Here is a 21465-nt window from a genome sequence, read left to right as displayed (position 1 = left end):
CGCGGCTGCCGCAGCTGACGAGGCCGGGCGCGCCGCGGCGGCCGTGGCCATCCAGCGGCACGTGCGCGGCGCGCGGGGCCGGGCGGCGGCGGCGGCGCTGCGCCGCCAGCGCGCCACGCTGCGCGCCGCGCTGGAGGCACGCGAGGCGCTGGCCGAGCGCTGCGCCGCGCTGGAGGCCGGCTCGGCGCAGGCGCGCGCGGAGCTGAGTTCCGCGCGAGGCGCGGCGGCCGCGAGCGATGCGCGCGCCGCGCAGCTGGCCTCGGAGCTGGAGGCCGCGCGCGCGGACGCGGCCGCGGCCGTGGCTGCCGCGGCGGCTAGCGGCGCAGAAGGCGCGGCGGCCGAGGCGGAGGCGGTGCGTGCGAGCGCCGCAGAGGCCGCCGCCGCGCACGAGCGCGCGCGGGCCGCCGCGGCGGCCGAGCTGGAGCTGGCGCGGCGCCGGGCGGTGGAGGCGGAGGAGGTCGCGACACGCGCGCGCTCCGAAGCGGCGGCCGCCGAGGCGCGGTCGGTCGCCGCGCTGGCGGCCGCCGCGGCCGCCGCGGCCGAGGCCGAGAAACGGCTGGAGGCCGAGCTGGTGGTCGCCCAGGAGGCGCGCCAGGTGCGGGCGTGGATGGGATGGTTGGGGGTACGGTTGCATCGTGGGGCCTTGCAGGCAGAGGGGTGCGTGGACGTTATCCGTGCCGATCTTCGCATGGCTCGCCGACAGATGGAGCACTTGCAGATCTACCCCCAAACTCAGCAACCCCCCCTTTTTGGTCATCCCCAGGAGGCGGCGCGGCTGCGGCAGGAGCTGGCGGCGCGGGACGCCGAGCTGGCGGCGGTCAAGGAGAGCGAGGCATTGGCGTACACACAGCACGCCGCCAAGCTGGCCTCTCTGCAGAAGGCCATGAACGAATACGTGAGGCGGCCGGCGGGGGGAAGGGAGGAGGGGGAGTGGAGAAGAACGGATGGGTTGAGTGCCGCACGTAGGTCGCTATTCAAGGTTGATCAGAATTCCTAGGAATGCCGGCGGGGCAACAACATATACCTGGCACCCATCCATGAGATCCTCCCTGCCCTGCACACGCTTGTCTCCGCCCAGCACCCCCGTTTTCCCCCTTTCCAGGCCGCCACGGCGGTGTCTGAGGCGGAGGAGCGCGCCGCGGACGCGGAGGCTCGCCTGTCACGGCAGGAGGAGGAGCTGCGCGAGGCGGCGGAGGGTGCCGACCACCTCTCCGGCCGCGTCGTTGCGCTCGGCGGCCGCGTGGCCAAGCTGGAGGCGGAGCTGGCGGCCGCCGCGCAGCGCGAGGCGGGCCTGCGCGCCAACCTGGAGGCCGCGGCGCGCGCGGCCGAGGAGCGACGTGCGGCGGATGCCGAGGTGCCCGAATCGCCGCAGCGCGACGGTGGGGCCCTGGACGGAGCTGCGTCCGCGGCCGTCGCTACAGCGACACCGGCAGCGACGGAGCCGTCGCCGCGCGACGCGCCGGTGTTGGACGCCGCCGCCGCCGCCAGCCTGTCCACTCTGCTCTCGGCGGCGGTGCGCCAGCGCCTGCCGGCGGTGCGCGTCGCGCTGGGCCCCTCGCGCAAGGACCCCGCGCTGGGCGTCCCGCTGGCCGCCTGGCTGGTGTCGGAGAGCCTCATCGTCTGGGCGGGGGGTTGGGCGCCGCAGCAGCTAGGCCTGGCGGCCGAGGCGGTGCAGGGCACCATCCTGACCACCGCCGCCGCCGGCGGTCTCACAGCGCAGGTGTGTGTGATGGTGGTATTGCTTGAGGGGGGGAAATGTGGGTGGTGGAGGAAAGGCGGAGGAGGAGGGGGTCTGTCAGCGTGCGTGTGACTGCCGGATGGCGGCGCGGCGTGGGGTGTGGCGGAGTCCAGGGCAAGGCTGGCGTCGTGCTCCTGTTGGAAGCCCCACGTGTTAGCAGTGCTGGGACCCTCATCTATTCGTCATGATATAGTGACGCCCGCTGATTGTGCCTCCACACCACCACCCACCCCCCCGCTCGACCTGCCCCCTGGAAGCACCAAAACATACCACCTCATCCCCCCCCCCAGGCCTACTGGCTGGCGTCCACGCTGGCCATCGGCGCGCTGCTCAAGATGCGGACCATCGGAAGAAAGGAGGGCGCGCTGCTGCTGCGCCTGGGCGACGAGCTCATCGGCTTTGGTGCGCTGCACGAGTGCCTGGCGGGGGCGATTGCCGACACCCTGCCCGTCACCGTCGGGGTGAGGAAAGGGGGAAGGGGATGTGGGGTGAGGTTTTACTGGGTTTCTGTGTTGAAGGGGCCCTGGCTTCGGAGGGACCAGCACCGCCAGTAACACTCGCGCACGTCCCGACCTCGTCAGCCCCTCGCCCAGCCCTGCCGCCCAGCCCCGGCCGTACGGCCTCGTGTGCCTCCGCCCATTTCTCCCCCCCCCCCACACGACCCCACCCGGTCCCCCGCCCGCCCCACCTGCACAGGTGCTGCTGTCGGACCAGGCCAAGCGGTCGGCGCGGCGGCGCGGCCCCGCGCCCAACGGCTCGCCGGCCGTGACACCGCCCCCCGGCTCCCCCGGCTGGTCCCCCGGCGCCGGCGCTCAGTCCTGGCAGGCGCTGCTGGGCGCGCTGACCAATGTGGTGGAGACGCTGCGCGGCGAGGGGGTGCCCCCCCCCCGCGGTCCGTGCGCTGGCCGCCGCCTGCCTGCGCTTCGTGGACGCGGAGCTGCTCAATGCCCTGCTCCTGCGCCGCGACTGCTGCTCGGTCTCCGCGGCGCGCGTGCTCCTGGCCGGCCTGGCCGAGCTGCGCGGCTGGGCGGCCTACCTGGGGCCAGAATGGTGTCCGGGGCGTGAGACCGCGGCCGCGGCGCTCGAGCGCGTCGCCCAGGCGGCGCGCTACCTCGTCCAGGCACGGGCGCTGGGTGTTGAGGTTATGGTTTGGGGGGGGTCCGGGGATCTTGGTACCAGATGGAGGGAGGCTGGGTCTGAGCGGTGGCACCAGATTCCACGGTGCCTCGCATGGATTTGATCCTGAGATCTAGACACAGCTGTTGCTTCCCCACCACGCACGCAGCCCTGATCCCCCGAAGCACCCCCTCTCTGACCCTCATAACACGCAAACAGACACAGAAACTGCCCCCCACACGACACCACCAAGCAGGGCAAGGATGACTGCGTGCGCAAGGCGCACCGCGGCGTGCCCATCCTGGCCGACCTGGGCCGCCTCTGCCCCAGCCTGACCCTGCAGCAGGTGTACCGCCTGACGGAGCACCAGCACGACGACTGGATTGCGGGGGCGGGGCTGGGCTCGCAAAACATGGTGCTGCTGGAGACGCTGCAGCGCCTCATGGCCTCCCAGCCCTCCATGGCAGGTGAGGAAGGGGGTGGGTGGGTGGGGGGGGGATGGGGAAAGAGGGGGAAATGTTGGAGGAAACGGTGCAGGGGCAGGCGTGTGGCAGGAGTGGTGGGAGCAGACGACCTGAAAAGAAGATGGCAGATGATCTGGGTGGTGTGGGGATGTGGCGTGAGGTTCAGGGGTATGACTTAGGCAAAGGCTGGCTGGGCGCTTGCAGGCGCCCGAGGCCCCAAGCAGTCACCAAGGAAGCCATGTGTGTGCAATGGCAGATCCCAATACTTTCCTGTCGTCGCTGACGAGAGTCACGTAACAAGTGGTCCCACCCTCCATCCTTTCTGCAGACGGCGATTCCGGCGCCGAGTGGGACAGGGAGGATGAGGAGGAAAACCTGCTGGTGAGTTTCTCTTGTGTTTTTCTGGTGATGGGCCTGGGAAATGGCCGGCAGAGCCTACCGTCTATGCCTGTAGTCAGATTGATAGCTGCTGCATGGTCAACCCCAGCGTGCAAGACGCGGGCGCATGCTCTGGGTGGTCTTGTGTTCCCGGCCACTAGCGTGAGCGACCGCTCCCTGGTCCCACCCCCTTCCTCGTCATCCTGCACCCCCGCCCCTGTGCCCCTCCGCGACAGGTGGAGCCAATGGAGGCCTTCCAGCTGCCGCGCCGCGCCCTCACGGAGGCGGCGCGCTGCTTCGTGCAGGCGGCGCAGCGCCCCGACTCCGTCCTGGGTGAGGGCGAGGTGGAACGGGAGAGGAGCGCCATGGGTCTGGGGCATGCCATGTGCCTCCTGATCTCCACCCGGCCTGGAAGGGTGGGGCGCATGTGCCTGGGCACATTCGCTGAGCCTTGTCCCTCTCTCCCAATCAGCAATCCGTGTCCCGGCCCAGGAGCCAGCCCCCCTTCTTCCCCACGCAGATGCGCCGGTGCCCTCTGGGCCAGCCCTGCTGGACCTCATAGACCAGGCGTGCCGGGAGAGCGATGGGCTGCCGCAGGTGCTGAGGAGCAGCGCGGAATTCCCCTTCCTCCAGTCGCGGTGAAGCGAGCTGGGGCCGCGGCACAGAATCGGATGGGGGCTTTCAGACGGGCTGAGCCCAATGGATGCCCCTCCCACTCCAACACCCCAGACACTGTCACAGTGTCACCGACGCGACAGCACGCATTTGTCCCTCCCACATGATGCAGGATCGATTGTTTCCTTTTCCTCTGTTACACTGCTCCATCAGGATTTGGGGGATTGGACAGGTGTCCCATGGGACCCGCCGAGAAGCTGACATCAGCTCGCATTCCTCGGGGACACCAGGGGGCGCGAGCCTGTTACGGGTCCCAAGGGCTCGCGGAGGGCGAGGGGCACGAGGCGATGACGTGAAGGTGTTGTGGGAAATGCTAGAGTTGGAGCATGGTTGCGTGAGCCCTCGACGCGTTCTCCGTGTCGGAGTTGACCCCGCAATCGACCACTTTGTAGATCGAGTTGACCCCGGACCCGACGCTCACGCCACCGTCCCGGTGAAACACTGGGCGTGTCGCGGGCGGAACCCAGACCCTGCCGGAGTGAGGAACTATGGCGACTCTTCTCAGACGACTTTCCGTGAGCTTGGACAGACGAACGTCCAGGGAGGCGGACTTGGCCGGTACTCCCGCCGCGGCCGGCGGAATGGCGAGCAGCCCCTCCTTCAACGACTTCTCCCTTCATGTCGGCCAAGACAGTGAGTAGATCATCATGCTTGATACAGTCTCAGGGACGCGGAGCGACATGCGCACGCGCCGATGGATGGGAGAAATCACGCTGACGAGGCATTCTCCGTCACCTCGGCACCGACGCAGTGGATCACCCGATCGAGCACAGCGTGGAGCGCCCCCTGCACCGGCCTGCGGTGGATGCGAGGAGCACATTCGCCTCGTCTGCTGGGCAGAATCCGGGAGGTGGGGCCGTGGCTAGGGTTGTGCCAGCGGGGTGTCGGGGGAGGGCATGGGTACTGGAGATCCTGCTCCCAGACATCCCAGGGTGGACATGTCGTGCATGGCAGGCATTTGCTGGGACCCGATCGCCATAATTATGACGCACACACTCACACACACCGCTCCTCTTCATCCGCTGCAGGCGCTGTGACCAACTTCCCGCTGCTCCTCTCGAGGGCCTCCCCTTTGAGGATCCCACGCAGCACGGCTGCCTATGGGCTGGGAAAGTCGGAGGCAGGGATCCCTCCCTCTCCAGGGGGTGCCTCCCTGTCCACCCCCCGGGAGTCCATGGAGACCAGCGTTCCAGGCACGCCATCCTCGCCGCGAACCCCTGGAGGACGGCGCAGGTGGGCTGGCGTGGTTGCTAAAGGCGGGGGTGGGACAATGGGGCCTCCTCAGATGCTCCCAAGACTTTGTACAGGCGGAGGGTCTTGTTCGCTGAAGGGATGGGAGTGAGGTTGGTAGTCGGGGAGTATGCCCCATGGGGCATCGCGTCTCAGATTTCCCCTTGTCCTCTGCGCCGTGCAGGTCCCCCAAAATCGATGGCCTGGACTACTATGAGTTCTGCGAGCTTATCCGCTCCAGCAGCATGTAGGGGTCCTTCCTCCACCCCTCCTCAAGCCTGTCACGCCATGCCCCCCAAGAGACCGGGCCCCATGCCGAGCACTGTCCACATTCTTGAAATTTTCGGCCCAAGTCCCCGCCTGTGTGGGGCTGCCCCCCCTGTAGATTCATCGTCCGGAGGAGGCGCGCGCGCAGTCGTTGCACTTGTGCGCGCATTCTTTCCATTTTTAGATCGCCACGCCCCTGATGCCCTCTGTCCCCTGGCTGGACCCCCCTTCTTGCGGCGGTGCGTTCCCCATCGCCGTACCTTTCCCTGCTGGGCGTCCTGCGGCCCTCTGGCGGCGACCAAGCTTGGAACGTGGTGCCCATGTGTGCCGGCACCGCGCTTGCCTTCCCTGGCTCCCACCAGCGCGACCCTGTACTGTGGCTGGAGACAGGAGAGAAGGGTTGGCGACCCCACGTTTTTGTGCAGCCCTGGATCAGGAGAGTAGCTGCATCGGCGAGAAGCTGATGCTCCTCCATTGGACCCCTGGGATTGCACCCTCTGTCCCCAGCTGTACACGTCTTGTGAGTCTGAACATTTGTGTCTTCTTCATTCACACCCTTTATTACCTTTACCTTCCCTCCACCCCCCATTTCTTCCACGACACTCCATCGGGTGGGAGGGAGGCTCCCACGGCCACAGGCCCTTCGCCCTTGTCACCCCCTGTGTGCATATGCTTTCACGCATGTAATAAAGGCACATACAGCGGCTTTGTGGGTTTGGTGGGGGGGCAACCCACGGTGGGTGCGATCACTTCAAGGGGCTGCGGGAGCAAGGCATGTCGCCTGCGGGCTCGGAACCAACATCATCAAGCGGGGGGGATGGGGCCTGTGCTCCCACCGGATGCATCCACCTCTTAATCTCTGCTGGCGCTAATTCTCCGGCCATGTCTACAGGGAGTCTGTGTGACACCGGCACTCGACAGAGCATGACGGGGCACTGGCTGTAAGTTCCTGCTCTGCACCGCCATCGGTCCTCCCCAGCTTCTCAGCCCAGGCGGTGTATGGAGGCCAGATCCTGGTGGCCGCCACTGCCCGAGCAGGCAGCCTCCAGCCCATGCCACCACCCCGGCAGGAAGTGGGTGGCGATGATCCTGAACCAGGGGGACCATCGCAGGCCGGAGGCGGGGTCCATCATCTCTGCCAGCTCGGCCTGCGTGACATACCTCGTGTCCTGCAGGGAGGGTTGTGCGGTCGCGGTCGGGATGGCGCGAGGCAAGGACCTTCCAGCACCCGAGTCATTGACCCTGCATTCTGGCCCGAGCAGAATTGCAAGACTCTGTTGGACGAGGCGAGACACTCCCCCTCAGCCTCTTGAGCTGGTGCGCACGCCATCCCGTCCCCCGCTTGATCAACATCAGCGCAACCATGGCAGCTCACCATGACCTCTTCGGGGTTGGGCTTCAGGTCAACCTGCGCGCGAATGAAGAGGATGTAGTCCATCTCCTGCTCGCCCCAGCCGGTGGGCTTGCCCGACACATCTGCACCACAAGTGACAGTGGGGCAAGGGTTGGTGAGAGGCCCCGAAATGGGGGTAGAAGGCTCCATCCCAGACTCCCTCAGCATTCCCTGCTCAGGCAAGCAGGTGCACGGGCCAACGGTGCATGCGGTGGGGGCGAGGGTCGGGGCCCATGCCTCGCAGACCTGTGTCCCCTGCGCAGTAGTGCAGGCGGGTGAGGTACTGCAGCCTGTCCAGCGGTATCTGATGCGGGGGGATGCCCAGCTCGTGCTCTAGCTTCCGCCTGGCGGCACGCTTGGTGCCTGGAACCTGCCCAGAAGCTACATCCTTGGGCGTGTCCACCTCTGTCCGCACGGGGGATGGGACTGGGGATTGTGCCGCGGCGTGGTGCATGCGGAGGAGGAAGCTGAGACGTGCCACGCAACAGCTGCACCGTGGCATTCATCTTGCAGGTCAAGGGGGTTCCAGCCACAGTGGCCCTTTCAAGATTCAGCTCGCAGGCCTCACCACCCCGCCCAGCTCACCCGTGGGGCTGTAGCCGTGGAGCGGGTGGCTGCAGCACGTATTGGTCCAGACCTCCGGGAAGGTGATCTTGGAGGCGGCACGCTGCTGCAGGAGCAGCCGGTCCTGGTCGTCAAAGAGGAAGACGGAGAAGGCGCGGTGCAGCAGGCCATGGGGCTGCCCATCCACGAATCTGGGGATAAATGTTCAGGAGTACGAGCTTCATGAGCGGTTGGTATGGTATCTAGATCTCATGTCAAGAGGAGGGAGGGGTGATTTATAACATCCAATGGCACATCGAGAGGTCTGAAGCAAACAGGAGCATGGCCTGACCATCCCGTCACATGTGCACAAGCAGGACCCTACCCCATGACCACCATGTCGCAGCACAGACCTGTGGGAGTCATACTTGCTGGCATGCCCTGTCACAGCATCAGACTCGTCCACCAGGATGCATTCATCCTTGATCATGAGCTCATCCTGGGATGCATTGCCTGTTGCAATCAGGGCTGAGAGAGGACTATGAGGGGTTGGATGATCCGGCAAGCCCCATGCACACCTCTTCATGGAGACAAGTGGCAAGCAAGACCACCACCCAAGCATCGCAGACAGTCTGAGGGAATGCTTCCCTAACTCCACCAACTTCTTCACAGCCCAAAGGCCACACCTGTCCAGGAGGCAAAGCTCTGCCGACTTGCGGTCTGTAGGGCTTCACAACTCGATCGCCAGTGCCGGAACCCAGCGTTGGGGTAGAATGGAACGATCTTGTGGCCCCGTAGTGGATTGCATCCGAGGGAGCGAAGCATGGTCGCCCGAGGCGAGGGAATGCTGCTGCCAGAAGAGGGGTTGTCGTCAAAACAGCACGTTATTGGAGGTGGAGGACAGCATGCTGGGACCAAAGCTGGTACAACGTGTTCACCATGCTAGATTGGAGGAGCTCTGGACTGGGAGCACGCACCTTCTCGTCGCCAGGGTGGAGCCTGATGTGTTTCGGAAGCGGACGCTCTGCAGCAAGGCGCCAGATTGAATTAGGGCGCGAGGACGCCCAAAGTGGCATACGAGATTTCCTGCCCCTTTATGGTCTTACTTTAAAACCCAGTATAAGGCCCTGAGCGGGCCAGTCAATAAACAGCCTATTCGGAATGGCGAGGGTCATGTGCTACACCGGAACCAAGGGTGTATGTATGTGCGCCTAGCCAGGTGCAATGATTCCTCAGTCTTCCGGCCACGCGTCCGCACTCAGTGCGGTGGGCATGATGGGTGCCCGCAGCTGACGCCGAAGCCGGAGCCTGAGAAAGCCACGATACAGACAGGAATCTGCTCAAGGATCTGGGACCATGCGAATCGAGAGACTGGGCAAAACGACTTTGTGAGCGAGTGCTCTGCTTGACTCGAAGCGTCCTGTTGCCCTGTGTAGCCGAGCGCCAGTTCGCAAGTCATAAAGTGCAGGAGCTGGCGGATCATAAATAGATAAAAGCAGGAGTATGAAGTAATGGACGTTGTTCCAAACTATAATCCCTAGCAAGGCATTTGTGATGCGCTACTTGTGGTGATCCAAGGGGTAGACTAAGACTCCATCCCCATGCTGTACGGCTGCACAGCCAGGATGCAGAACTTCCCAAGTACGTCCTTCATGCTTGTACTTGCAGATTCGGTGATTTAGGTCCAGTTCTCGATTGAGTACGGCCGTTCAAAGATGGAGTATTAAATCTCGGCTTTGGAAACACCCTGCTGCTGCCGGAATGAAATGCTGCTCCACCCGCAACCTCGTCCGAACGATTTAGCCACGGCCGAGACGGCGCTCATACATTTCAATTACGGTAGACTGTTGGAAGTAGCTAGATACTTCCGATGACATCGCCGTGCATGTAGACCACCCCGCCGAGATTATTCCTTGCGCTCGTCACTGGACCGGGAAGTGGGGGTGGCCAGGTCCATGACCCAGCCATGCGCTGCAAATCTGCCCATCGACGTCCTCGAGATCGTCTTTGCCCGAACTTTTGATAGCCGAGGACGGGAGCTGCATGCGGCAGATGCCCTTCGCCTGTGGGGCACATTGCTCCTGGTGTGCCGACGGTGGAAGGAGGTGGGCAAAGGGAGGGAGGGGTGCAAGGGGAGCTCTCGCGCAGACCTGGCCAGCAGTGGAACTCCCTTACATCCACAACTGTGAGTCAAAGCCCCCCTTGCTCTGCTTCAGGCCCTCTCCAGGACCCGGCTAGAGCTGAGGCTGGCCGTGGTAGACAGCGCCGATGCCGGCACCCTCCTGCACCAGTGGCTGCATCGATTGGAGCTGGTGGGGCTGTGCATCAACTCAAGAAGCATGCCTGGCAACCACATCCTCATGGACGCATGCTCAACCCACGACGTCTGGGTATTGAATGAACACCTCATTCAGCAGCCTGCCCTGCAACACCTGCAGGCATGCAGCCAACAGGGGAAGCCAGCGACTGCCTATGGGAATCGGGGTGGACCCATGCCTTGCTCACATTCACCATTTGTTTGGCAAGCTTCCTCCGCCCATGCTCTGGCAGGGTAGCATGACTCTCCCAGGAGATGCGGTGCCTGGACTTTGACCGGTGCCAGCTGCCCCAGCCGTGCAAAACAGCCTCCTTTCCCTTTCCTCCCTTACTGAACCCAGGACTTGGAGCTGATCCTTCCAGAAACTTCAGTGGTGCAGCACCGGGTGTCGCACCTGCTGCGCTTGCCCCGCCTTACCAGTCTGCGCCTGCACAATATCCACGGGCTGCACCTGGTCGACTGCTGCCCCACGCTACAGCATCTGGAAGTCCGCATGCCGCACTATTATCCCATGCCCGCGCCTGCGTCCTGGCGGCTTGAGTCTGGCACATATGCAGAGGTTGGCTCGTTCCCCCACTCGTTCTCCATGTACAAGCAGCCTGGGTACGTGTCCGTGGGCGCAATGGCCAATGCGGGCCACGCCCCTCCTTTGTCAGGGCTGCATTGAGTGTGCGAGCGCCTGGCGGCCTCTTGCACATGCACTTTCATCCCAACCCCGTTTTCCACCTGGCGTTTTCCCCTTCCCACCTCTTCACACCCATCTCTCCAACATGGCGACCAGCCTGCGGACCTTCAGGCTGCATGTGGAAGGTGACCTGGCGCTGCAGCTGGGGCAGCTGACCCATGTGTGCGAGGACGTCAGCGTGGAGGCCACAACCATCCTGCTGGGCGTCGAACAGGCAGAGGGTGAGAGGGGTGAATCTGGCAGGGAACTCCACACCTGCATGGGCACAAGGGTTGCGTCGTGGGCAGGCTGCGGCTCTGGCAGGCTGTTGCTCACTCACATCCCTTGCTGCTGCTAAATGAGAATCAAGGGTGCCGGGGGCAAAGGGAATGCCGTGGAACCTCTCTTGATCACACCGCCGTACTGCTGATGACCCAGGCTCGCCCCTTGTGGACCTGTTCAGTTGGCCCTATGAGGAGGGGGACTTTGGTGAGTGGGTGCTTGCAGTAGACATGCTTGCACCAAACAAGTATGGATTCCTGACCCCCAGATGCCCACGATTTTGGTCCCCCCGCTCCCTCGCAGTGCCTCCCCACATCTGGGGAGATCCCGCTGCACTGGAGGCCAGCCATAGGGCCTGTGAGGAAGCCTGTGACCAGATGATCCAGAGGCTGGGTCAACAGGGCCCCGATTTGAAGGTAGTGTATCTTCTGGGTGAGGTTCCAGGCCCACTGTGGTGCTACCTGGGTGTTTAGGTGTGAAGACGTCGATGCCATTGTGGTCAGGCGGCGCTGCCTGCATCGAGGACCATGATGGGAGTGCATGCCTCCTTGCTCGTTTTTGAAGAACATTGGCTGGATTGCTCATCGTCTCACACTCCTCAGTTCGGTAAAGGGTGCCCTGCGCCACCATCTCCCCTTGACAATGTTCCTCACTTTCCGCCTTGCACTCGCAGACCCTTCGCCTGGCCTCTGACGTCTCCCTCAAGATCATCCCTGCCAGCGAGAGCCTGGAGAGCTTCGAGGCCTACATGGCAAAGATGTACCCCGTATTCCTGGGGGCCCTGCCCATCATGTACGGGTTCCAGGCGCAGGGCCTGGAGGATAAGTGGAGCATCCTGTGTGGCTGTTCTGCGCCGGGGTCGCAGGAGGCGGCCGAGCTGGCCCGGCTTACCTTCGTTGCCCGGGGCCGAAACGATGTGGGGATCACCATTGGTGCTCTGTCCGATCAATCTGAAGATTGATCACCAAGACAGTCCCTTGCCTTGCTGTGACCCTTGCATCCCTGAAACTGGCCTGGTTTGTTGTCACTGTACTGGTCCTGCACGAAGGAGAATGCTCCTGACTTGCACAGTAGATCAGAGAAGAATCACTCGAGGAAATTTTACGTCAGAGCTGAGATTGCATGCTCATCAGGGCTAATGAGGTTGGACATGGAGTCCAAGATAAGAGGAGACGAGGACAGCACAGGACGTCAGATCTCGCCACGCGCACGTCAATTAGTTCTCTCGGCCGAGGTCCCTTCAAAACACCCCAAACACCGTGGGAGGTACTCGATTCTCAAGGTCTCAAAGGTGAAACGACCTTCATCTGGCAGGCAGTGTCGATCACCTACAAATAGAATGGTGCATGCCATGGCCTTGTCCATAGGGTCTCAGGGCGGAGCGCGGCATGCGCGCCGCACTCCCGTACAGTCTCGCGTGAAGCCCTGCAGAAAACTACATCCTATCACGGCGCATGGGCACCATGGAGGGAGCGGCAGCTCCGTGCATGCGAAGCCTGTGGCAGACGGATGTGAGTGATCATGGAGAGGTGGAGCCCCCTGCGTCATTTCATGGATGCCGAGTCCCTCAATGGCGATGGTTCTGACTCCCATGCGCAATCCTGCCAACCATGCAGCCTTCCTGGGGGAGCTGAGGCAGTATGCCATGCGCCTGCACACCCGGGAGCAGGCACCTCGGGAGGGCAAGGCCGCCGCTCCCAAGCCTGACAAGCCGGTGCGCATCGGGGATCATGGGGGGCCCGTGTGGCCTGCTTGCACAGGGCATGCATGCCATGGCAGGAGCAATCGAACCCTCGGGCATCCCTGCACACTGCAGTGGGAGCCTAAGCTGGCTGGCTACATGCAGTTCATGGCAGAGTCCAAGGTCGTGTACGACACTTTTGAGGAGCTGTTGGCGGCAGGCGCACAGCCTTACTGTGAGCGTGGGTGGGCAGGGCAGACATTTTGGTGGCCTTCTCCGCTCTGTCAGGGACCTTTGTGTTGTGCTGGGATGTGGGCGCTATGCGGGTGTGTCCTTTGTTTGCAGGACCTATGGCTGCGACCCTTGGCAGACAACAGCAAGGGCGTGTGTCGATGAGTCGCAATGTCCCTGCCATCCCTGCCTTGACAGACAAGGAGTTTGCGGCGACGGGGCTTCAGCGCGGTGCAGCTATCGACCACGACCTTGCCTACCTCTCCGAGAGGTATGGCGTGCCCATTCCGGAGGCAAAGCCAGACGGCCCAGGCCACACCTACGCCAGGTGGGCGGGGACCTGGAGGGGCGGTGGGTGTGCGGCCGACTCAAACAGGAAGTGGCCACCCGTTGCCCCACCGTCTCATCGCTGAATTCCAGGGCACACCCCTCCGCATCATGCCCACAGTGAGTTGCGCGAGCTCGCAGCAAACAAGCCGGGACCCTTCCTGTGTCACTTTTACAACCACTACTTTGCGCACACGGCGGGTGGCCGAATGATAGGGAAGCAGGTTTCCCAGGTGAGCAGGAACAGTGCGGTGAACGGTGGGATGAAAGGAGGGATCAGCTTGGTGCACAATCGACATGTACTTGCCGCTTAATCTCTCGCTCTTTGCATGTCGGGGCCTGGAGACTAGATCATGGTCTTGACCAGCCGCCCCTTCCAATCATATCCCCCGCTGCAGAGGATCTTGGACGGATGGACGGGCAACTTTTACAAGTGGGACGGAAATGTCAAGGTAAGTGGGCTCAGTGAGGTGTTGTCCACGATTGGAGCTCCAGTTCAAAGGCTTTTGTGCGGTCAATTGTGCGGTGCACGAATCCAGAGACTGGGAGTGAGTCGGTGCTGCTCTCCCACTGATTATAGGACATGCTGGATGACGTGAGGGGCAAGCTGGAAAGTGTGGCACAGACGTGGTCAGATGAGGAGAAGAATGCGTGTCTGGAGGAGACGGCTGCCACCTTCAGCTGGGGTGGCAAATTGTTGAGGCTGGTGGCTGCAGACTAGGCCCCGCCGCTCCTGGCTCGTCCGAGTCAATGCTTCCCACAATGCAATTGATTTCAGAAACCTATGCACTGGGCCGTCCTTCCGAAAATGGTGCGAGACACCGTATCTCTTGGTGTGAAAATGGCACACGACAGTGCATCAGATTACAAAATTTTCCAAGGCCTAGGCCCTTGGGAAGCCAGTATTGCTTCCGTAAAGGCACAACTTGTTTCGATTTCGTCAATGGACTCGTGAGATGGTTTACATGGACGAACAGACTGCATGATGCAGCAATTTATGACAGAGAATCATTCCCCATGAGAGCGAGTCCCAGCCAAGCTAGGTGTAAGGTTCACAGGTACTGAGACAGCACTGCTCTGGCTTGCAGGGCTAGATGCATGCCTAATCTTACCAATGGAGATCTTCCTCGCACAGACGAGGATGGCTTGAGTATACAAATTGTACTTTGGGGGTCATTCACACTGTGGCTTCCATGCTGTTTACGACATTGCATGGCAGGAGATTATCGGGCGGCAGGATTTGAGCACAGGTCTCTCCAACTGCATGGTTGAGGGCCCAACCCTGGTAGGGCAGGAAAAAGGTAGAAGATGGTCAGAACCTCAAGTAATGGATGCTCCCTCACTCTTTGGCAAGTAGCCTATCAGCCAGCTGACCCAGCTGAGGGTCCGTTCGATCTTGCCCAAGAAGCTTCCCACAGTCCTGGGAGGTGCCATGGAAAGAGGGATTGAGCTTTTTCTTGAATCATGAGCAAGCTTGACAGCCCCCAGAGCAACCCACATCTCAAGCACAAGATGATCTCACCAGGTCAGGTACTTGGAGGCCCCCCAGAGGGCCAGCGGCAGGAGCAGGATGACGAACTTGTATGCCAGGCGGCCGATGGTCACGAGAAACGGGACCAGGAAGCGAAAGAAGGACTGGGCCTTTCTCGCAGTCTTCTGCCAGGGTTCATCTCCCCTCTGCAGTGGATCGGGCCCCGTGGAAGCCTTGGCTGACGACTGTTGGGTGCGTCTGCGAGGCTGGCTCATGCTGGACGGACCGGGCTGGGACTCCGGGGGAGCCACACCATTGGGACGTGTCACAGGCTCGCCATGCAGCGGCACGGGAGTTGACCTCAAATCTGACATGGTATTTAGAGAACTTTGCGCAGATCCGCGCGAGCCTGGTACCATGTATACAGGTGGTGGACATGGAGTGGTCTCTCTCCGGCAGCTGAGAGGCAGCGGTCTCGAGGATCCGGAGCTGGTGAAGGGTTTGCCCCCCTCCCCATCGAGCGCTAGTCAGCCGTGACAAGATCTCGGTAGCCTGTCTCTGTCTTAGAAAAGGTATTAGATTGTATGTTGCGTTGCAGTCAGACCCATAAGTGCTTTCAATGGCCACAACTGTTGCATTGCTTAGCCATGGGTCCCCCATGTCACAGAAGCTGGCACTCTTGACTCAAGAGGGGGCATCCTCCATATCGACGCCTATGCTTTCCTCTTGCTCCCCATCTGAAACCGCTGCTTGCTTGAACTCCCAGTGCCTTCGACAGATTGGGCATCGCTGCTCAGACTGAGAGGACAGCCACCTGCGGCATGTACTGTACAGTCTTGCAGGGAAGCTATGCACAGGCTCAAGTCCAATGCAGGAGCAATCCACCTCTACGCTGAATGGATACTCCCACATGCCGAGTCACTTGATACTCACCGATTTATGCACTGAAGGTGGAAGGCATGTGCACAGGTGCCCCAGACAACCGGCGAGTCGTCCCCTGGAAAGCGGGCTTCCGGGGGGCACCCGTCGAAGGGCATGCGGCATATTCCACACACATCGTCCCCTGTGGAATGGGAGTGTACGGGGATGGGAGGCTCCAGGGTCACCGCATGCCACCCCAGAGCATCACACTGAGGGCACCCACAGTGCACCCCATGCTGTCCTGCACCTGCATCCCACGTCCAGCTCGCCACAGCGTGCCAATGTTTAATCTTCACATCGAATGTCATGCTAGCAAGCAGCCTATGATCGGCCTTGGGCCATAGAAATAGATATACGATCGACAAGGCAGCTGGGGGGTCTGTCAGCAGTGGGGTTCTGATGGTCCTGACTTAACGTTGTGAATGGCAGTTTGGATCCCCGTTTGCCTGGTGTGTCATGTTATTGGTGCGCTTGAAGGGCGAAGGGCTGCTTCTCCTTCCCAGCAATAAACAGTCCGATCACTTTACACTGCCGGGCTCTCGGGAAACCGCGACGAGCCTCCTCCCCATCGTCGATTGATGCGGGAAAAGGGCACCCACAGAGTGAAAAGTGCATTACCTTTGTGGAAGAGGAGCGCATGCCACTTTTTACGCCCTCTGTGAAGGCGTGCAGCACCGGTGCGCCCCCCCCTTGCTGACGGAGGTGCCGGAGCACACCCGAGGCATATGAGGCTGACGCTCCATCAGAAGCTCGAGGCGGCCCACGATGACAGCGTGTGGGCGGCCCACTGGTCTCCCACAGAGAACCTACTGGCCACGGGGTCCGTGGATGAGTCCGTGAAGCTGTGGCAGGACTCCGGAGAGGGGCTGGAGCAGAAGCACCATCTGGTGAGCGGCGGAGGGGCCTTGATGGTGCATCTGGGGTTGCCGACGCCTCAGCGTGTTTCAGGATGTGTGTGTGTGTGTGTGGATGCATGCACCTTGCTGCGATTTCCTGCGTGTTGGCGCGCAGGAGCCTTTCTCCATGCGCAGTCTGGGATGCAGTGCCAGAGATCCTCATTTCATCACCAAAGAGCTCCTTGCACCTCTTCCTTGGATCCCTGCACTGCATCCTCCTCCCCCACGGAATCCTCCTCCTCGGCAGCCGTGACCCCCTGTTCAATCGACTCAACCCCACCCCCTCTCCCCCCATTCCTCAGCTGGGCCTGGAGCTGGGGGTTGTGAGCGTGGCCATCGACGGCACGGGGCAGTACGGCGCCGCCTCCAGCATGGACAGCACGATCAACGTATGGTCGCAGGCCGACTACTCCTCGGCCGCGCGCTTCAAGCTCCCCCCCGCCGAGGCCTGGTCCGTGGCCTGGCTGCCGCCTTCATCCGACGGCCGCCTGACGCTGGCTGTCGCCGGCGGCAGCTCCAACACCGTGTCGCTGCTGGACGTGTCGGCGCAGCTGGCTGGCGGCGAGGCCCCCCGCCCCGTCACCCTGCACATGCCCCCCCCGCCGGCGGCCGGCGTGGCCGGCGCCGCCCCCGCCCAGCCCTTTGTGCTCAGCGTGGCGGCCAGCCCCGACGGGCGGCTGGTCGCGGCGGGGGCCATGGACGGCGGCGTGGCGCTGTTTGACACGGCCACCGGCCGCCTGCTGTCCTCGCTGGCGGGGCACGCCAAGGCGGTGCGCGGGCTGGCCTTCACCCCGGACTCGCGCCACCTGCTCACTGCCTGCGACGACCTGCACGCCAACCTGTACGATGTCGGCCAGGCCGCGCTGGTGGAGTCCTTTGCCGCGCACGAGTCCTGGGTGCTCAGCGTGGCGGTGCACCCCGACGGCTCCGCCGCCATCACCGGCTCCAGCGACGCCAAGGTCAGGCTCTGGGACCTGAGCACGCGCACGCTGGCGCAGACGGTGGCCGACGCGCACGCCGACCAGGTCTGGTCGGTGGCCTTCCGGGGGGACGGGGCACGGGTGGCCTCTGCCTCCGACGACCACAGCGTGTGCGTGTTCGACTTCCAATGACCCCTGACCTGCGCTGTGAGGCGTGGTGATCCATGCAGAGACCTGCTTGGGGAGGGGGAAGGGGTCTCCTAGGGGTGTCATGGGGGCGCCTTGAGGTCGGGACGAGATTCACGGAAGGCGGAGTTATGGTCATGCAGGCTCCCGCGACGCGCTGCCAGGTCAAGGCACAGGCCCGTGGCCATTGAATCCTTGTATTTGTGGACCTCCATACCACGAGGCCCCCGCCCCGCAGCCTCCCGGCATGCTGGGTGCCACGCAGTTCGCAGGAGGATCACTTACCCTCCCGGCGAGGTACTGCTTCGTGCCCCAGCCCGCCCCGCGATGGCGATGCAGGGGCCCCAGGAGGACATGCACCACCGCCATACGGCACGAGGACAGGGTGTCGGGCGCTGGGCCGGATGTGGTGCACGTTGTTCCCCAGGTGGAGCCCGTGGCCAGCCCCCCGGCCCTGCCGGAGAATGAGCTGCCCCCCCTCTCCGAGTCCCTCTCCCTGGACACGGCACGTGGGAGGAATGTGGAGTGTAGCTGACCTGTGGCGCGCATGGGCCTGCAACATGTGGTTGTTAGCCATCAGCCTGGGAGCCAGACACACTCCTGAGGGGTTGGAGGCTCTCGAAGCAGCAGCATCACTCCACCACATCCACACCAGAGTATCACCATCCCTTCAATCCAGACGCCCGCTCCAGTCCCAGTGGCCGGCCCGGACGATCGGGAGCGTTGTTACCTGGTGGCGGTGGCCCGCAAGTCCTCGCCGCGGTCCCGCGCCTTCTCCGCCCCCGACTCCATCCTGGAGCTGGGGCGGCTGGCCGTCACCGCGGGGTGCCAGGTGGTGGGCCACTGTATCCAGGCGCTGGAGGAGCCCCATCCCCGCACCTACGTCGGCAGCGGGAAGCTGGCCGAGCTGGCAGCGGCCGTGGAGGGCGCGAGCGCCGACACGCTGGTCTTCGACGACGAGCTGAGCCCGGGCCAGCTGCGCAACCTGGACCGCGCCTTTGGCGGCGCGGTGCGGCTGTGCGACCGCACCGCCCTCATCCTGGACATCTTCAGCCAGCGCGCCGCGACGCGCGAGGGCCAGCTGCAGGTGAGCAGGTCTACATCAGGGGGAGACTCCCTGGGTGCGCTGCAGATCGGCAGATTGGGGGAAAGTGGCGGCGTGTCTGCCATGCTTTCAGGGGCCATCTGCCTAGGGAATTGCCCACCACCCCCCTCACATATCTTCCTCATCCTTTCCCAACCCTTGCGCGCCAGGTGGCGCTCGCCCAGGCCGAGTACCAGCTGCCGCGCCTGACGCGGATGTGGACGCACCTGGAGCGCCAGTCCGGCTCCGGCCAGGTCAAGGGCATGGGCGAGAAGCAGATAGAAGTAGACAAGCGCCTGCTGCGTGGCCGCATGGCGCGCCTGCGCTCCGACATCGAGGAGGTGCGATGGCAGCCAGTGGGAAGAGGGGTGGCTGGGGGGGATGTTGGGCGATCTTTGGCCCTGGACGAGGGACCGCCCTCCCTCTGCGTGCAGACTTCAGGCTGTGCTTATTCCTCCTCTGCGCGACGGCGTCGAAGGTGTGAACATCACCCGGGTTCGTCCCTGCTCGGCTCGTCCCCATCCCGTCGCACGCCTAACACACCCCCCTAACACCAACCACCCCCCTCCCACACATCAGGTGCGCACCCACCGCGCGGCCTACCGGGTGCGCCGTGCAGAGGCCCCCATCCCCGTCATCGCGCTGGTGGGGTACACCAACGCCGGCAAGTCCACGCTGCTCAACACCCTGACCCATGCCGGGTGCGTGTCTTTGGGGGGTTGAGTGGGGAATGGAGGTGGTTGCCAGATGGCGTCAAGGCTGGGAGGGGCGGGCCGGCCACGAGGCAGCAGCAGACGCCGCATCGCAGGGGATCGCATGGCCTCAGCGCCCTCTGCCGCCCCCCCCACACCCTCAGGGTGCTGGCAGAGGACAAGCTGTTTGCCACCCTGGACCCCACGACACGCCGGGTGGAGCTGGGCCAGGGGCAGGAGGTGCTGCTGACAGACACCGTGGGTGAGTGGGGATGGGTTTGTTCAGGGGTTGGGTGATGAGGTTGAAGGGAAGTGTCTCACGGCCCGCTCTCCCAGTTGCAACTTGGGCAGGTAGCAAATAGGGGTCAGAGAGGCTGGAGAGCACCGGTTTGCGCCATGCAGCTGTTGCTCCTCTGCAATCATCACGGGTGCCCTTGACCGCAGGCATTGCAAGAGAAGCAAGGCCCACACACGAGTATAACAAGTCCTAGCCCAATACTCTCCCCATGCTCCAACCATTCCCTCGTCAGGGTTCATCCAGAAGCTGCCCACGCAGCTGGTGGCGGCCTTCCGGGCCACGCTGGAGGAGATCGCGGAGGCCAGCCTCCTGCTGCACGTGGTGGACGTGAGCCACCCCACCGCCGCCGCCCAGGTGGAAACCGTGAACGACGTGCTGAAGGAGCTGGGAGTGGGCGGCATCCCCGTGCTGCACGTCTGGAACAAGGCGAGGCGCCATGGCGAGGGGGGGGGGCCGGATGTGCTGGGGGCGGTCTCATGTTTTGCACGGGGGAAGAGAGGGGAGCGAGGACCGCCACGTGGCGCTGGAGGCACGCTGTGATGAGGCAAAGCAGGGCGGTGGGTGGGGCTTGGACATTGGTTTTGCAGGCGTGCAGGCGCTCATTCAGGGGTGTGTGCGAGCCTGCCAAGAGAGAGACGCCCCGACCGCACCAAGGCGCCGCACCAATGCCATCCTTCCTCACCTACAATCTTCAAAAACACTGAAAAGCAGCCACTCCCCTCCTCCGCCTCGCAGGTAGACGCGTGCGCGGATCCTCACGCCGTGCGCGCTGTGGCCGCTCTGCGCCCGCACAGCGTGTGCGTGTCGGCGATGTCGGGGGAGGGCGTGGAGGACCTGCTGGAGGCAGTGTCCTACATGTTGCAGCAGAGCATGGTGGATGTGGAGGTCCTGGTGCCCTACAGCAGGGTAAGCGCTGGAGCAGGGAGGAGGGTGTGGGTGTTGTGGGAGGCATGCTGCGCTCAGGGGCGGGGCAAGGGGGCCAGGGTGCCCTCCGGGGAGGCCCGCTCCCGGCGCCCCAGGCATGCAGACGTCCCTGCCTGGGCAGGGACGCGAGCTGCGTCCCCAGAGCGGCAAGGCCCATGCCCTGCGATGCCGTGGGAGTCTTGCTTGACACCTGCTCCGCGCCGGCGGCGCTCTGCATCAACCCCCTGGTGCGACCGATTGCCGCCCTGGCTGCACCGCAGGGCGAGTTCGTGGACCTGATCCACCGCTCGGGGATGGTGCAGAGCGCGGAGTTCACCGCCACGGGTACCAGGATCAAGGCGCACGTGCCCCAGTCGCTCGCCAGGAAGCTGGCGCCCATGGCGGTGGGGGGGCAGGGCGCGGCGCCCCCCCTCCAGATCGGGCTGCAGCACCGGGACTGGGAAGGGCCATAGCATGGCCAGGGGCTGGATTTCCCGGGACATCACGGCGAATGTCTCGCCCAGGTTTCAAACCCCCCGTCCATGCACACTTCTGTCACTTTTTGAGAGGGTCCCGAGCAACGAGATTCAGCGCGCGCGCGCAATCAAGCGTTCGATCTCGGGCAGTCCTGGGGCAAGATCAGGTGTCTTTGTCTGACCTCCGCATCGTCTGCACGGGTGATCGGCGGGTGTCAATCGCTTGAAACCAGCCATCCAGCGAGGCCATGTCGCCAGGAGGCCCTTCCTAGAAGCCCCCGGTACCCATGCAGGCCTGCCTGGTCGGGCCCT

General features: G+C 63.5%; 9 protein-coding genes across 9 annotated transcripts in view; 6 read left to right on the top strand and 3 right to left on the bottom strand.

Annotated features, from left to right (window-relative positions):
• The window catches only part of F751_2526 (Myosin-J heavy chain), a gene marked incomplete at both ends in the record, with an annotated part of 9533 nt that extends 5195 nt beyond the window's left edge, over window positions 1–4338 (top strand). The window contains 9 exons of the mRNA XM_011400278.1: window positions 764–895; window positions 1103–1720; window positions 2029–2199; window positions 2555–2614; window positions 2676–2885; window positions 3111–3321; window positions 3647–3699; window positions 3933–4029; window positions 4217–4338. Of these exons, the coding sequence (XP_011398580.1) occupies window positions 764–895; window positions 1103–1720; window positions 2029–2199; window positions 2555–2614; window positions 2676–2885; window positions 3111–3321; window positions 3647–3699; window positions 3933–4029; window positions 4217–4338 (1674 nt within the window). The remainder of the gene's footprint in view (window positions 1–763; window positions 896–1102; window positions 1721–2028; window positions 2200–2554; window positions 2615–2675; window positions 2886–3110; window positions 3322–3646; window positions 3700–3932; window positions 4030–4216) is intronic.
• Window positions 4339–6642: 2304 nt separating this feature from the next.
• Window positions 6643–6813, top strand: F751_2525 (hypothetical protein; the record flags this gene model as incomplete). Its single annotated transcript, XM_011400277.1, has 1 exon — window positions 6643–6813. The coding sequence occupies one exon, from the start codon at window positions 6643–6645 to the stop codon at window positions 6811–6813; it is 171 nt and encodes a 56-aa protein (XP_011398579.1).
• Window positions 6814–6851: 38 nt separating this feature from the next.
• On the bottom strand, window positions 6852–8294 carry F751_2524 (Isopentenyl-diphosphate Delta-isomerase II; the record flags this gene model as incomplete). The annotated part of the gene is made up of 5 exons (XM_011400276.1): window positions 6852–7037; window positions 7244–7344; window positions 7508–7666; window positions 7847–8016; window positions 8218–8294. The coding sequence occupies 5 exons, from the start codon at window positions 8292–8294 to the stop codon at window positions 6852–6854; spliced, it is 693 nt and encodes a 230-aa protein (XP_011398578.1).
• Window positions 8295–10891: 2597 nt separating this feature from the next.
• Window positions 10892–12028, top strand: F751_2523 (hypothetical protein; the record flags this gene model as incomplete). The annotated part of the gene is made up of 3 exons (XM_011400275.1): window positions 10892–11027; window positions 11371–11483; window positions 11741–12028. The coding sequence occupies 3 exons, from the start codon at window positions 10892–10894 to the stop codon at window positions 12026–12028; spliced, it is 537 nt and encodes a 178-aa protein (XP_011398577.1).
• A 609-nt stretch (window positions 12029–12637) lies between these two features.
• F751_2522 (hypothetical protein) lies at window positions 12638–14027 on the top strand (the record flags this gene model as incomplete). Its single annotated transcript, XM_011400274.1, has 6 exons — window positions 12638–12781; window positions 12884–12983; window positions 13178–13307; window positions 13428–13539; window positions 13705–13758; window positions 13887–14027. The coding sequence occupies 6 exons, from the start codon at window positions 12638–12640 to the stop codon at window positions 14025–14027; spliced, it is 681 nt and encodes a 226-aa protein (XP_011398576.1).
• Window positions 14028–14824: 797 nt separating this feature from the next.
• On the bottom strand, window positions 14825–15052 carry F751_2521 (hypothetical protein; the record flags this gene model as incomplete). The annotated part of the gene is made up of 1 exon (XM_011400273.1): window positions 14825–15052. The coding sequence occupies one exon, from the start codon at window positions 15050–15052 to the stop codon at window positions 14825–14827; it is 228 nt and encodes a 75-aa protein (XP_011398575.1).
• Window positions 15053–15509: 457 nt separating this feature from the next.
• Window positions 15510–16006, bottom strand: F751_2520 (Anaphase-promoting complex subunit 11; the record flags this gene model as incomplete). The annotated part of the gene is made up of 3 exons (XM_011400272.1): window positions 15510–15591; window positions 15711–15840; window positions 15946–16006. Coding segments are annotated over 3 exons (273 nt in total), but the record flags the coding sequence as incomplete, so codon positions are not given.
• Window positions 16007–16423: 417 nt separating this feature from the next.
• On the top strand, window positions 16424–17706 carry F751_2519 (WD repeat-containing protein 61; the record flags this gene model as incomplete). The annotated part of the gene is made up of 3 exons (XM_011400271.1): window positions 16424–16585; window positions 16897–17135; window positions 17247–17706. The coding sequence occupies 3 exons, from the start codon at window positions 16424–16426 to the stop codon at window positions 17704–17706; spliced, it is 861 nt and encodes a 286-aa protein (XP_011398573.1).
• Window positions 17707–17947: 241 nt separating this feature from the next.
• Window positions 17948–21150, top strand: F751_2518 (GTPase HflX; the record flags this gene model as incomplete). Its single annotated transcript, XM_011400270.1, has 8 exons — window positions 17948–18220; window positions 18380–18787; window positions 18955–19125; window positions 19364–19485; window positions 19641–19738; window positions 20007–20233; window positions 20510–20680; window positions 20959–21150. 8 exons carry the CDS (start codon window positions 17948–17950, stop codon window positions 21148–21150), a joined length of 1662 nt encoding a protein of 553 aa, XP_011398572.1.
• Window positions 21151–21465: the final 315 nt, after the last annotated feature.

This window comes from Auxenochlorella protothecoides (assembly GCF_000733215.1).
Source record: "Auxenochlorella protothecoides strain 0710 unplaced genomic scaffold scaffold24, whole genome shotgun sequence".
Classification (NCBI taxonomy): domain Eukaryota; kingdom Viridiplantae; phylum Chlorophyta; class Trebouxiophyceae; order Chlorellales; family Chlorellaceae; genus Auxenochlorella; species Auxenochlorella protothecoides.
Note: the sequence above shows the minus strand (reverse complement) of the source record. Positions and strands in the feature narration are given on the sequence as shown.